Source organism: Poecilia reticulata, linkage group LG17 (genome assembly GCF_000633615.1).
Source record: "Poecilia reticulata strain Guanapo linkage group LG17, Guppy_female_1.0+MT, whole genome shotgun sequence".
NCBI lineage: Eukaryota > Metazoa > Chordata > Actinopteri > Cyprinodontiformes > Poeciliidae > Poecilia > Poecilia reticulata.
In genome coordinates this window covers 17919834-17932522 of record NC_024347.1, presented here as the reverse complement: position 1 = coordinate 17932522, position 12689 = coordinate 17919834, and the positions used below count along the sequence as shown (strand labels likewise).

The 12689-nt window shown below is 37.2% G+C and overlaps 1 protein-coding gene across 1 annotated transcript in view; it reads left to right on the top strand.

Annotated features, from left to right (window-relative positions):
- tnr (tenascin R (restrictin, janusin)) overlaps window positions 1–12689 on the top strand; it is a 170276-nt gene that overhangs the window by 141345 nt on the left and 16242 nt on the right. The window contains exon 25 of the mRNA XM_017309882.1: window positions 8475–8605. Within this exon, the coding sequence (XP_017165371.1) occupies window positions 8475–8605 (131 nt within the window). The remainder of the gene's footprint in view (window positions 1–8474; window positions 8606–12689) is intronic.

The following is a 12689-nucleotide window of genomic DNA, read 5'->3' as shown; positions in this document are numbered from 1 at the left end:
TCCAGCATGAGAGTTTTTAATCCCCCATGGAGCAACAGTAGCTTCCTCTTTAATAAGAAACAGGCACTAGGAAGGCTGCATAGACTTTTAGTTATTAATTTGGTTTAAAAAGGTAAAGTATTCATCTTACTATGTTATAATGTGAACAAAGTATTAGTTCAGGTCAGCCTCTTTAGTTTATTTAAAATAAAAATKATGGAAAAATCAGAAAATGCAGTTCGAACATGTAGAATCTGTGATATACACGAAGTTAGGCCCTTGATTTTCCCCAACTGACTTGATGCACAAGAGGAACATTTTGTTTTGCTTTGAGAATAATGCCATGTAGAAATCAAGGCGCGTTTGCGAGCCTACCTTCCCTGAATAGAAAAGAYGGTCTCTATTATATTTTTACAGCATCATTCAGGAAAAGAATAGTAAGTTATGAAMGAAAAATGATAATTGAAGTTTCATACAAGGTCTGTCTTCTTAAAAACCTTTTTTACCAATACTTAATTCTGTCATGCRAACTATAATATAAGAAATAGGAGGATCATGTARTGCACAGGATATTGAACCATAAATGCAGTGTGAGCTGTCTGGTGCATATTCAGCAGTAAACGGGACAGGAAGACACATTAAATTGAATCTTTTGTGCGAGTGTGTTTGCACATTTCTCAAAATGATTTTTTCAGCTAAAATTATAGAATTCTAATGAACAGAAACCATGTACATAGTTTCAACTAAGTTAATGAAAATGAGTAACGGTTTCATTGTGACAGAGATCATTACTTCCTCTATGTCCTCAAGTTTTTTAGGTTTTTTTTCATGGAGAAATATGGGGAGTCCTTTTCATAAATATTTTAAAGTGTGACTAACCTAATCATCTRTTTTGCTGGTAAATTGTCAAAATACATTGCTTAGGGTTCTATCTTCATTTTTCTGTGCAAATCTTCAAATTGTGGCGARTTCTGCCATTATTTTTGCCTAAAAATGTCCCAGATGTGTAAGATGACGGATCTTCTCCTGGAGGAACATCCACAGTTTGAGCATGTTTAGATACCCCATATTTTAATGAATAGGAAAGTTTTTCTGATGCTTTTAAAAATCAATGCCTCTACATGTATAAAGTCCCATGTAAAATAGCAAAAAACGTCAAAACACCTAGTGAGGAAAAAGCGACTAAACATCTTTGGACAATTCGTGTCAATAACACTTCCTAGATCTATTTTCTCATATTTCTTAGAGTCTTTTAATCTAGTTTTTACCAACCAATACAATGTGCATGTTACAAAATTTGRAAGGTAACTATAAATATTCAGGGTGTCTGTCTTGTTTTTCTGCCAGGCCATCTTTATGTTTTACGTTGTATCCCATTACCAGTCAACATACAAATGCTAGTCCATACGTTGAACTTTGATGCCGTGGTCTGTCTGGAGTTATATTTCAATATTAAATCTACTCCTGCTTGGTTATAATTTATTACAGGGGAGGAGATCTCGAATCAAAGTTATTTTCTCATGGTCAGTGCAATATATTTAAAACATCTGTGCAAATGCCAGTGATAGCTGCCCAAGSTAAAAGGTCAGCAAAAGTTCTAGCTGTGAAACTTTAAAATTTTCTCCTAGGAATAAGTGACATTTCCACAAAGTCGCAGAGAAAGAAGTGGAGAGAAAAAAAGAAAAAGGCCAATCGCACCCTTTCGCTTTTATTTATTTATTTATTAGTGATGAAGTTCTTTGTAGATCCCCAAACCTCTTAGACACAGCTGAGAGTGGTTTTGTTGTCTGGCCCGTACGCCTCAAGAGCTCAACATAGAGTAAGACAGCATGCCTCCTGGAAGGCTGATATTAAGCTCTCGGGGTGGAAAATAGCAGACTTTGCTGCAGGTGTCTCAGGGAGTATTWCTGACTGGAGTAGCAGGACTTTTTCTCTCATGTGCCTCAGTCAGCTTGTTGAGTAGTTATTGGTATGGCGATGAAGCAGCTATAATCCTTGCTTGGGGMAACTTCACACAGTCCTCCTGGATTGCTGTACACCAAGTGTTAAGAGCTGCTAGTACATAACCACAATCTTACATTTTCAGGCAAAGGGTGCATTTCTGACTAGTTGCATGCTTGCTTTCAGCTTCACACAAAGTTTTGCTAGTTTTCAAACTGCTTGCAGCCCCAATTCATATTTTAACTTAGATTTTCTTTTCTTATCTAAATTCATGTCATTATTATATCTCTAGAGCAGTGGTTCTTAACCTGGGTTCGATCGAACCCCAGGGGTTCGATGAGTCGGTCTCAGGGGTTCGGCGGAGCCTCTGCCACGGAGGTAAAGACACACTTGTGTAAAGTCGTGATGACGCRCCCCGCTTTGCCGTCACTTGCTCCAGAGGATCACGTTACATTGCTTAGCCAATCAGTGCTGCGGAGGAGGCCTTAGTCCTCGACGCGGCTGTCGCAGGTTTGATTCCCAGCCTGGTGACCTTTGCCGCATGTCTTCCCCTTCTCTCATTACCCTTTTCCTGTCTATTCACTATCAAATAAAGGCCACTAGAGCCAATAAAACCTTTAAAAAAAAAAAAGAAATAACACTATGAGGAGAAGTCAATTTGTCCAATATACCCTGTAGTCTCCTTTAGTCTAAATTATGCAGATGATGAAGCCGCTATCAGTGTAAAGTTCTGGATAACTTTTCAAAGCAATCACTTTTCACCAATGACAAAAATAGACTTTTTAATTCTGAACTGGGGGCTCTTTGGGAAGGGTTTTTTTCCACATTTTTTTCTCCAAAATAGGAAAACCAATGTTGAAGAACTCAGGAGAAGAATTGATGAGACCTTTACTGTGAAGAGATCAAATGGCACTTAAAAATAACTTGTCAAGRAGAGTGTCAAAATTTGCTGTGGTTCTCAAAATGGAGAAAGAAGAGCAAAAAATCAATTTGTTCTTTGACCAAAAGGCACCTTATCAGAGGGGCCACCAGCAAGTCATTTACAGTCTTCGGATGCAATAACAAATGTGTCAAATTAATTAAATTCTTTGTAACTAGTTGGTAAAGGTTAACTGCATTTAAAAACAACAACAAATGTTTAAATCAGCAAGGTTCTTTTCAGATTTATAAATAAATTTTAGTATATCACTGAATGAAGCAAATAAAATTTGCATTATGATGATGTACCAGTGTGGCTTTGTTTCATGTAGTAATAATATCCAGATACAGTTCAGATGAAAGTGTCATGCTGCAGGTTAACTATAGCAGCTTTACTGTTCATACTTCTTGAAATTATTAAACAAATTGGTAAATATTTAGATAATTCTATATTTTATGGAACAGTTTTCCTGTCAAGCAGTTCTACATTCACAAGTGTTAAACCTCTGTCTGTGCAACGCTTACATTTTTCACACACATTACACTGCAGAACACTGCTGGAGAATGATGATGCTACACTGTCCTCAACTATCTGACAATTCTGGCTGCATTTAGTCTTCATATCATGGAATCCTTAATGTTTTAAGATATTTTCATTCAGTGTTTTTTTTTTTTGCAAACTTAACATAGCATTTTAGTAGAAACATTAATTAGCCTCCTTTACATGAAGTTTATTTTTCCTACAATGCCTCTCTACCCAATCCAAACACTGGATCAATAACCAAAAGGCTGAAATAAGGAAAGAACAAGAAATGTTCTGGACTGAAATCATGCTGGCATGGCAACACRGATATGCTGTGGTGTTCAGCTGTTAGTCTGCACACCTTAGATAGATCATGACACCATAAATGTTCTCTGGCAATAGRATTGAAATGTAAAACTTCTGTAGTAAAAAAAATACCTTTAAGTTTTACTCTAAGAAATGGTGCTCCATTAAAACTATAATTAAAGCAATGCAGATCGAATCATTGCACATCACCACACCAGGGTGAGRTGCAGCTCACAGATCCTTCTGGAATGCATAAACTTGCACCTGATCTTCTCTCTTTTGTACTAGATTAACCGGCAAATGTTCTTACATTTATCATATAAAATTTGGGTGGCAAATAATCAAATCCACACTCCTTCTCAAAAACCTCCCATTACCGTGCTGGCTCCACTCTTGGCGCAATTAAACGTGTTACTATACGCTTTGGCTTTCTCAAAATAATCAGTTCCATTTAGACATTAGAGTTCCAGCCTTGCATTTTGTTTTTGAAACTATATACCTTAATGCACTGAAACAAATCAAATCTTTAAATTCTTCTCATAGTGGTAGACATAGATAGTGTAGTTTGCGTTCTTGTCCGTAAATACATGCACATAATATGAATTGAGATTTTTATGTCTCACTTCACTTGTTTTCCTGACATAGCAACACTTTATACTGGGAAAAAATGCCTTCCTTGAAATAATCAGGAAGATTCCAGGTGATAATGTAATTAGTGTAACCTGTTTTCTCAGGCTCCAATCACTTGTAGATGGTAGTTCTAAGAAAATACGTACTGGGCTCAGTCAACCTAATCATTGTTGCTATATTTTTCCACGCTGCTGATACATTTGGTTAGTTTTTGATTAGTTTTTCAAAGTAGCCAGATTGCAAGAGTGCTTGTATTGTATTATGTTATCCATAGCAGCCATCCTCACTGTATTTTCATCACTTTAATTCATATTTTATTTTCTTTAATTACCTGCAGAAAGTAAATGAATCTTGTATACGTTGTGAATACATTTCCATTTACTTAGAAGAGGTCCCAGAGTTGCCACTTAAAAAATATATCTTTGTCCATCTTACATCATTTCAGCAATTTACTCCAAATAGAGCTGCTTTCCCATCTGCTGCTTTATATTTGTGGGGTTTTTTTTCTTCCTCTAATGTTGTTTTCGTATTTAATGGATCATCAGATGTAGCCAAGCCCATTCATTTCAGTTTTATTGTTCAAATCTCATGCTTGAATAAAACGGTGTCGGAGCTGACACCTGCTCACCTGTGCTCTGTGCGAAGGTTTAATTGTGGGCGAATGAAATAGAGGTGCCAGACTTAATTGGAGAAAGAAGAGGAAGAAAGAATAAAGACCGTTGTCCACATAATCCTCACCATCTGTGTTCATCAACACGAGTGTTTGATGAGAATAACATATGGGGTCTTTTCCCTGTTGGCCATGATAGACTAGAACTGTGGCTCTAAAAGCCGAAGTAGGGAGTTCTGAAAACACTGTAGACTAAGTATTAAAATGTGAATAAGCACACCCTATCTGTCCCTTCTCCATCCATCCTCTCTGCTCTGCTMCAGCCCTCCCTCAAAAGCTGCTCCTCCACGTCTGAACCTGCAAAGAACTTGAGAAATAGTTTGTTTTCCCGTAATGTTGTTTCTAAACCATTAGCACAGCAAAAACTCACCCGCACTCTTGAGCTTGAACATTGGTATGCATTGTGTGGGGGAAGGGCTTCAGCAGCATTTACTCGAGGATGATTGACATCCTGGCTCTGATTGATCGTTTCTGACCGAGTAGAGTATTTTTGCAAATAGCAGTAGGACCGAGGAGCCACAGGAGCTTGATTTTTTTTTTTTTTTTCAAAGATTGTCTGCCTCATATCTTACTGTAAGGACATAGTGATAGTTGTAAGAAAAATACAACTTTATGACGGTTAAGTACTGCAGCTTTGAACCAGGCCTGGATTGGCTAATTGGCAGAGCCGATATATTTCCCAGTGTGCCGGCCTAATATTTGGGCTGCTAAGCTGTTTGAATGTGAACTGAAGGTGTGACTGAAACAGTATTTCTTTTTGTTTGTTTTGCTGAAGAAAAACGTTGACCTGGGTAGGAAAATTTAATGAGGCAACATTATAAACAGAGGATTAGGTTATGACAAAGAAACAAACACAAAAGAAGGTAGAAAGAGAAAGATGAGGAAGATCTAAAGGCTAAAAGAAAAGAAAGTGTACTTTTACTCCAGTTCCTTAAAGATGTGATGTTGGAGAGGAAAAGATAGAACAAACTTTAACTCAGTGTGCACGTTGCTGCTTTATCTGATCCCCATCACGCCTAAAACACCTTTTGTTTTCTCTTTCTCACTTAATCTTTACACAGTTTTCACAGCTGCCTTTCATTACAGTTGAGAAAAGACGTTCCGCATCCATATGGAAGTTATCAGCGTTGGCCCATGCTGTTAATTACAGAGCTTTGATTGATCACAGCAGTTGTGTGTACTCACCTCAGTACTTAATTCACCAAAAGGTGGTGCTTCCAATAGTGTGAATTTCTTTTGTGTTTATACTCTTTAATAGGGCGTACAGGTTTGATTTTAGGTCAGTCTTTAAACTAAAGTTTAATTCTCCTGTTTGTACAGAGGAGTTACTAAATATAGAAGCCACAGTCTKTGTTACAAAAAAGTAAATGAAGAAGACGAAAGCAAAAATCAAATCCCAGAAGGTKTGTCTAAGAAAGGGACAGAAATGTACATACCGTATTTTCCGCACTATAAGGCGCACCTAAAAACCTTCAATTACCTCAAAAGCCRACAGTGCGCCTTATAATCCGGTGAGCCTTATATATGGACCAATATTGAGCCACAACAGGTCTAGCAACTACGGTAAGCAGCCGCCGACTTCATTTTCCCCCGTAGAAGAAGAAGTGCGCAGTGCATGCTGGGATAGTTATCAGAASGCTGGTTTGTTAATAAAGTTTGATAATACATTTAAAGCCAGGGGGGCGAATGGGCGGGGAAAAGGAGTCAGAGACTGCGGCGGCAGCGTGTCGGTTGGTCTGTGTTACCCAGAAAGCAGTTGGGCACAATATCGCAACACCAACACCGTGAGTGAAACAATGACTGGGGCAGCCTACTGTATAAAGTACTCTGGGACCACTTCTTTAAAAATGTGGATGTGTAATAATAGAGTATGGAACAAATTGGCAAYCCAAACTGAAGTGTCTATTCTATGCGCCTTACATATGAAAAAATTTTTACAATAGGCCATTCATTGAAGGTGTGCCCTATAATCCGTTGCGCCTTATAGTGCACAAAATACGGTAATATTTTCACCTCCGCATTTTATGTGTGTTGACGCCCCTTCCTCCTCATACTGAGCTCTTTTGGGTGACTTACTGATGCGCCCTAGAGTCATGATGTAACTCCAGGAAACAGATTTTGTGTATAGAAGGTCATTTAATTTTTTTTGTCATACAATAGAATGCAGTTACAGCTTGTCAATGCTTCCGGTGCTGTGCCGGTATATCTCACGTTGACTCTTACAGGGTGATGTAAGGTTAGGAAATTGATGCAAGCTTGCTTTTTTATGTGGTTTAAGTACCAACAAAGGCTCTGTAATCAGGGCTTGTTCCAAAGTGTATAGGGACAAAAAACTTATACACGAATTGCGTGATGTAACATGCAGTAAAACTTTGGTGGGCTTTCTTATTAACGGCTCGGATGCTTGTGAGGCTATGATTTGTCTCTGGTAAAACAGAAAAGTGCCTTGCTGCTGTTTGTACAAGTTCCTGTGGGGCTTTAAGATTACTGACATGGTGATTTTACYTCTCTTGAAGTTGCCCTGCAGTGTGGTTGTTCATTTTGTAACCTTTTTTCTTCTTTTTCTGCTTTGAGAAAGACATGCTTCATTCATGAGTATTTTTCTTTCATCGCTACTATCACGACAAAGCAAAAATTAAAAAAAAATCTCATTATGGAATATTTTCATTGTCTGTGTTTGTAAGGTGTAATATATACAGTTGAAATTAGATATTCACATACAATTTATAAAAAGACACATAACCAGTTTTTTTTTTCCTCTTACTGTCTGACATCCAGCTAAAAATGTTCTGTTTTTTGTCCATTAGGATGACTCAAATAATGTTTTAGTTTTTTATTTCCTAAACTAATAGGTTGGAAAATTTTTCATCTTTTTAAAAAATGTTGACATTTAAATACACAATTAATATACCTATAATAGGGCCATGATGGCTTTGCAAGATTCGAAATGGTTAATACACAATAGCTGAGTTTATTATCCATATAAGGCTACATGTAAAAACACTCCAACATGGAGGAGTGCTTTATCAAAAAACAAACAGTTAGACCTTGTTTATATGTCAAAATTTAAATCTAACACAATTGGCTTCATTAGCTGAATGTGACATGATTTTTTTWTTATTATTCAGAAACTATGGTTTGTAACCTTTTTGAGTGGACCATTAAACCGACTTATTTTAATGCATTAGGTATTCATCTTAAAATTTTATCAGGGGGATTCGAATGTTCCGTAGCTCATTAACATGTTGACATTTCCTCCAACATGTTTTTGGTTTCAGCATTAAGTATTAAGCATTTTGCCCCTATAAAGAATAAAGAATCTGAAACGGARGAACGTTAACCTTTTCACATAACCATTAAAGCATTTCTGAACTGCACTTCTCAAGTGTTTTAAAAGTTGCAAGCATATTTTTACTCCTGTCTTTACAAAAAAAAGTGCTAATATGACTTTTCCTTCATGAACTATTCCTCAAATGTAAAGTCATTTGTTTCCTCTGCTTTTGGCAGCCATGGATGCACCTGTGAACCTGACGGCCAGTGAAGTGAACCACCGCAGCGGTCTCATTTCCTGGCAGCCGCCAGTTGCAGAAATAGACAACTACATGCTCACTTACAAAACTCCTGATGGCAGCCGGAAAGTAAGTGATATTGTATGGTTTCACTTCACCTTCTATACATAGGTCACAGCCTAATATGCTGTATGTCCATGATCGCTAACATTTGAGGTCAAGACGGCGTGTTCAAGTTCTGTGGTTCTGTGCAGCCACCAGTAAGAATGTAGCTACAGCTTTTTTTTTTTTTTTTTTTTTTTTGAAGGAAAGTAGAAAGTAATTATTTGCAAATATTAAAGGATAACTAAAATAAAGACCCAATTATTTAACATAGAATTGGGTAGGATTGAAAATCAAAAGTGGCTGTTTTTACAATTATGCATTAGAGAATATGCATTTTATCTTTCACTTAGGCTGTATATGAGYCGTTCATCAACACTGACAGCTTGTTTCACACCAAAGGGAGCCACATGATAAAATTGCTTTTCCGTTAGAAGTATCACCCTAATGTGCCTCAGTAGAAACATTGTTTATTTTGATTAAGGGTTTTGATGTGACTGAGTGATTGTAACGAAGTGCGTTAGTGAGAACTGTGTACTTAAATCCACGTGCAGGGAACTGCCGTGGCGATGAGCCACAACAAGTCTACCTGTTTCTGAGCACACACATTAACACAGTGACCTTGTAAGGGAACCATTAGCCATGTGGTTGCCCACTGGGGAGCACTAATACACAGAAAATACAAAAGTAAACTTTCAAATGATTAATTTAAAATTCTATTTTCAAAGCACAAATATTAGCATTTCGCAGCTGCTGCCTCTTCCTCTCTGCAGGGTCATGTTTGTATTGAAGTAGAATAGCAAATGATGTATGCCCATTCCACACTTTTATATGCACTTCAGTCTTAATTTAAAACATTTTAACTGCCTTTCCTTGTACAAAAGACTCTGTAACATGCTCATTTGCAAGCTAAAAGCAAATATTAATTTTAAGCTTTGAAATTTTTAAGGTAATAGTAACATTTTCAGCTATTTTCAGTCATTTTCAATACATGCAAGAAAAATAGTAAACTTTATTTAATCTAAATTTAAACACATGTTCTATCTATTCTATCACAAGCCGTTCCATACATTAAAATATGGGACGTAAAAAAGTATTTTTGCCAACTTTTTTTAGGGTTAGGTTTCCACAAGTGAGTACTTTTATTTACTTGTGTTGAAATATCCCAATGGAAGCTTTGTTAGAGAGCACGGCATCTCTATAAAACATCAAAAAATTTWAAATATCTGGTGACCTCTGCCCAAAATAAGAWGCTGGGTTGTCGCTGGTTATTTCAGGATAATGATTCAAAGCMTATGAACACGTGGGCTCACCAGGCAGGACATCAGCTGCCTTATGCTGCCAACTTAGTCCATCCAGCTGTTCATTGTATTTCACTTACTACTAAAACCAGAAATATACATTCACCAATTAAAAAGACACACATATTTTTTTTTCCTCACCATCTTAAGTTGAATCAGACCAAACTACTCTTGTTTTAGGTTAATCAAAATTACCTAAATTATTTATATTTTCTAAATGCCAGAAATTGATTTTTAAAGATTTTTCTGTAGCTTTCTTTGAATTCAGTCATATTGAACTGTATGACTTGGGTCAAACTTCTGGGTTTCCTTCCACAAGCTTATCACAGKAGTTTGCTGGAGTTCTGACCCATTCCTCCTGACAAAACTGGGATTTGCCATAGGATTGAGAGGAGTCCTTCATGATGGTCACACCAAACATTGAGTTTGTTGTCCTTAGCCACTTTATAATCACTTTGGCTGTATGCTTAGGTTTGAGCGATTATCCCTTTGGAAAACTAATCTGCAGTCTTTAACCTCCTGACTGATGTCTTTGGATGTGACGTCAATATTTCCACATAATGTCCTTCCCTCATAAWGCCATATTTTATGAAATGTTCCAGTTTCTCCTGCAGCAAGACAGCCCCACAGCATGATGCTGCCACCCCCATACTTCATTTAAGATGGTGGCTTACAAGCATCCCTCTTTGTAACAATGGTCATTATGGCCATCGGATCAGAGGACATGTCTCCAAAAAAGAGGATCTTTGTCCCTGTATGCATTTACAAACTCTAGCTGTCTTTATATTTATTTTGTATGAATGGATCTGGAAAGAGGAACTGAAAGAGAAAATAATCATTCCTTATACAAGACTTTGAAGATATTAAAAATAATAAATGTATATCTTGTCTCTCCTTTTTGTGGCATTTAGCAAATAAAGATAATTTTGGTATTTCTAACTAACTTAAAACAAGAAATTTGGTCTGATTTTCCTTTAGCAGTGAGGAAAAATGTGTCTTTTTATTCAGACTATGTAAACATCTGGTTTCAACTGTATCTCAGATGGGTCCCGAGGGTAACAGGCCTATGAGGGAAACTTCGACATCCATCTCCCCAGCGACTTTCTCCAGGTCATTGTGGAGGATTTAAAAGAATTCCCAGGCTAGCAGAAATATACAGTATCTACAGTCTCTCCTTAAGGGCTTTAGGGCTTGGCAGTAGTATTCATGCTACTTCCAGCTCTGGATCCCACTGAGATTTGAAGTTTTCATCCTGGCTTCTAATGAGGGCATAAAACAGAAGATAGGTTACACTCTTTTCATGCTCAAATACAAATTAACCAAACTATTTGCACATTCCTTTGGACTACAGTTATTTAAATAACTGCGCAGTATTTATGTTGACATTTCGGCCCTTTATTTTATATCTTATATTTTGGGGAGTCTACATGCCACTTTGCTGCTGTAGCACCATCATTTCCCTATTGTGGAATTTCTATTCTSCTCTCTGTCTGCTCAGAAGAAGAAACATGGAAGCAACAAAGAAGAAATAAATTGATTTGTTATTGCAGTTTTTGTAACCTTGTTGTTCCTGAGGGTCAAATTGTTCACAATGAAAAACAAAGGGGAAATCTCTTCATAATTCTTTTAAACAAGCATTGAYRTTGATGTTCTCCTGCTAATGATCTGACACTTAATTTCTTGTGTCTGTTTTGTGTTTCGGCCCACTCTCTGACTGAGATTGTTATTGTACTTATTTATGCACATGCATGCCCATGGTGGTAATCCAAAAAATATATGTATATATTACCAGCACAGGTGCCAGTAWTGTGGCATGAAATAAATATGTAAACATYATTATTTGTCAATATTGTATTCTTGTATAATTKTAKAAATCAAATTAAATGTTTGGAACAACATACTACTGCAATAACTTGAATTTTCAAAGTCTTGTTACACATCTATACCAGTGGATCCAATAAAAAGGGGTGTATGCGGTTTCACTGGGGTGAGTTTGTGCTCTCTCTGCTCGGCTGTCATGTAAGTTCACAGAGTCCGTAGATTTGCATTCTCAGTGAGGAGAAATAAAAAGCTCTTCTATTTTCTCAAAACCCCCTTTCCTTTCTGTTTAGTATTTGTCAGAAATCATCAACCCACAAACAAAGAAATTAATTCATACGGAAAATCCGYCATGTATGAAATTCTATTTAATTTTATAATTTTTTTCAAAACTTTTATTGCCGAACAAGCATCGTGCTGCTTATCCACAGAGCAGTGCTCATGGCAACATCTGCATGTCAAGGTGCTTCTCTTTTTTTATTTCCCTCTTTTTGTCYGAGTGTGAGTCTGTGCCTTTAGCRGTTATCTGCATAAAGGCAGTGTTGRTCAGCCGCTGTGCATGAAGCTTCTCCCTCGCTGAGACAACRGGGATTTATGATTTACACAAATTAAAAGTGAGATTCATTTCTTATCTGTCATTTACCAATTAAGTTTTACGAGTCCAGGTATAACTGCCGGGGACGTGCATGCCTGGAATGACAAAACATCTTCAGACAAGGGCAAATACACACCTGGCAAACGTCTGACCACTTAACTGCGCGTACACAATCGATATGAAAGGAAAGGGTAGAGAGGTACGCATTAGCCTTGATAAGACAGGGCTCTTCGATTGCAATAAATATACTGACCCTGAAAGCCCTCAGATAGGTGAATGTCAGCTCCTATGAGAGAGAGAGACGCTTTTTACCGGCTGTTTCAATGCATAATTCACAATTCACATGGACACATTGCCTTTTTTTTCCAATCCAGCTAAATATTTTATTCTCCTGTTT